Source organism: Pinus tabuliformis, chromosome 3_1 (assembly GCF_031772625.1).
Source record: "Pinus tabuliformis cultivar Carrire ecotype Pingquan chromosome 3_1, CPIR1, whole genome shotgun sequence".
Lineage (NCBI taxonomy): Eukaryota > Viridiplantae > Streptophyta > Pinopsida > Pinales > Pinaceae > Pinus > Pinus tabuliformis.
Window position 1 is genome coordinate 494,517,897 of NC_142301.1, and position 1,240 is coordinate 494,519,136.

Consider the following 1,240-nt stretch of genomic DNA (forward strand, 5'->3'; position numbering starts at 1 on the left):
GAGATTATCAGCACAAGAGTGGCAAGCGTGTTGAGAACGCCCCATTTTTTAGCATGGAAATGATGAGAGTTTGCATGAAGATACTGCTCAGTATGAGTTTTCTTCCGAAATACCTAGTGGGAGAAAGAACCATCATCCTTCTTCGAAATGAGAACATCAAGGAAAGGCAGGCACCCATCAACTTCCTTCTCCATAGTAAACTTTATGGAGGAAGATTGATTGTTGAGATGTTGAAAAAATAGATCTAACTCATCATGGCCATGAGGCCATATGACACCAGTATCATCCACAAATATTTTCCATAGCTTAGGCAAGAGACGGGTTGATGCCAAAGCCTTGGATTCACTCTTCCATAAAAAGATTAAACTTTGCCCTGGCACCTAGAAAAATCCCTGTAGAAGACATTATGTGTGACGTGGAGTTTGGAATTAGGGGCTTGCCTGATAACATCAAGGACACTATTAGGCAAGACTGTGATGTCATCCTCAAGAAGGCAAAGCCCCCTAAGAACAATCTTAGCAAGGATGAATTTGATGCCCTTAAATCCTTGAACCAAAACAAGGACATCATCATTCTAAAAGCTGATAAAGGTGGGGCTTCTGTTATCCTTGACAAAGAGGATTATCGTAGGAAGATGTTGGATCATCTTTGTAATAGTGGAAGCTATAAAAAGCTTAATAAGAATCCCCTAAAAAGGATCTCCAGGACAGTCTCTCTAGCTATTAAATCTAGTAACATTGTGGGTTCCTTCGGTCACAAACTTATTGAGAGTAGCCCCATCACTCCTAGGATCTATGGGCTTCCAAAGATCCACAAGGACAGGGTCCCCCTGAGACCTATTGTCAACACCATAGGAGGGCCCACCTACCTCCTAGCAAAATATCTTGCCTTGAAGCTTAAACCCCTTGTTGGGCTTACAGAGTCTTTCGTCAAAGACTCTTCTTCGTTTTTCAATGAGTTAAAGGGCATAAAGTGTGATCTTGGGGACATTCTTGTTAGTTTCGATGTGGTTTCTATTTAAACTTGCATTCCTATTAAGGAGGCCATTGAGGTCATCAATCACCTCACTGACCCTGATACCGCTCATTTAGTAGAGATTTGTCTTACCTCTACTTTTTTCTGCTTTGAAGGGGAATTCTATGAGCAGACATGTGGGGTGGCCATGGGCTCCCCCTTATCCCCGGTTGTTGCTAATATTTTTATGGAAGACTTTGAATCCAAGGCTTTGGCATCAACCCGT

The 1,240-nt window shown here is 42.2% G+C and overlaps 1 protein-coding gene across 1 annotated transcript; it reads left to right on the plus strand.

Moving 5' to 3' along the window:
• Positions 1–406: 406 nt before the first annotated feature.
• Positions 407–1,021, plus strand: LOC149187963 (uncharacterized). The gene has a single exon (XM_089409836.1). The coding sequence runs from the start codon at positions 407–409 to the stop codon at positions 1,019–1,021; it is 615 nt and encodes a 204-aa protein (XP_089265962.1).
• The last annotated feature ends 219 nt before the right edge of the window (positions 1,022–1,240 follow it).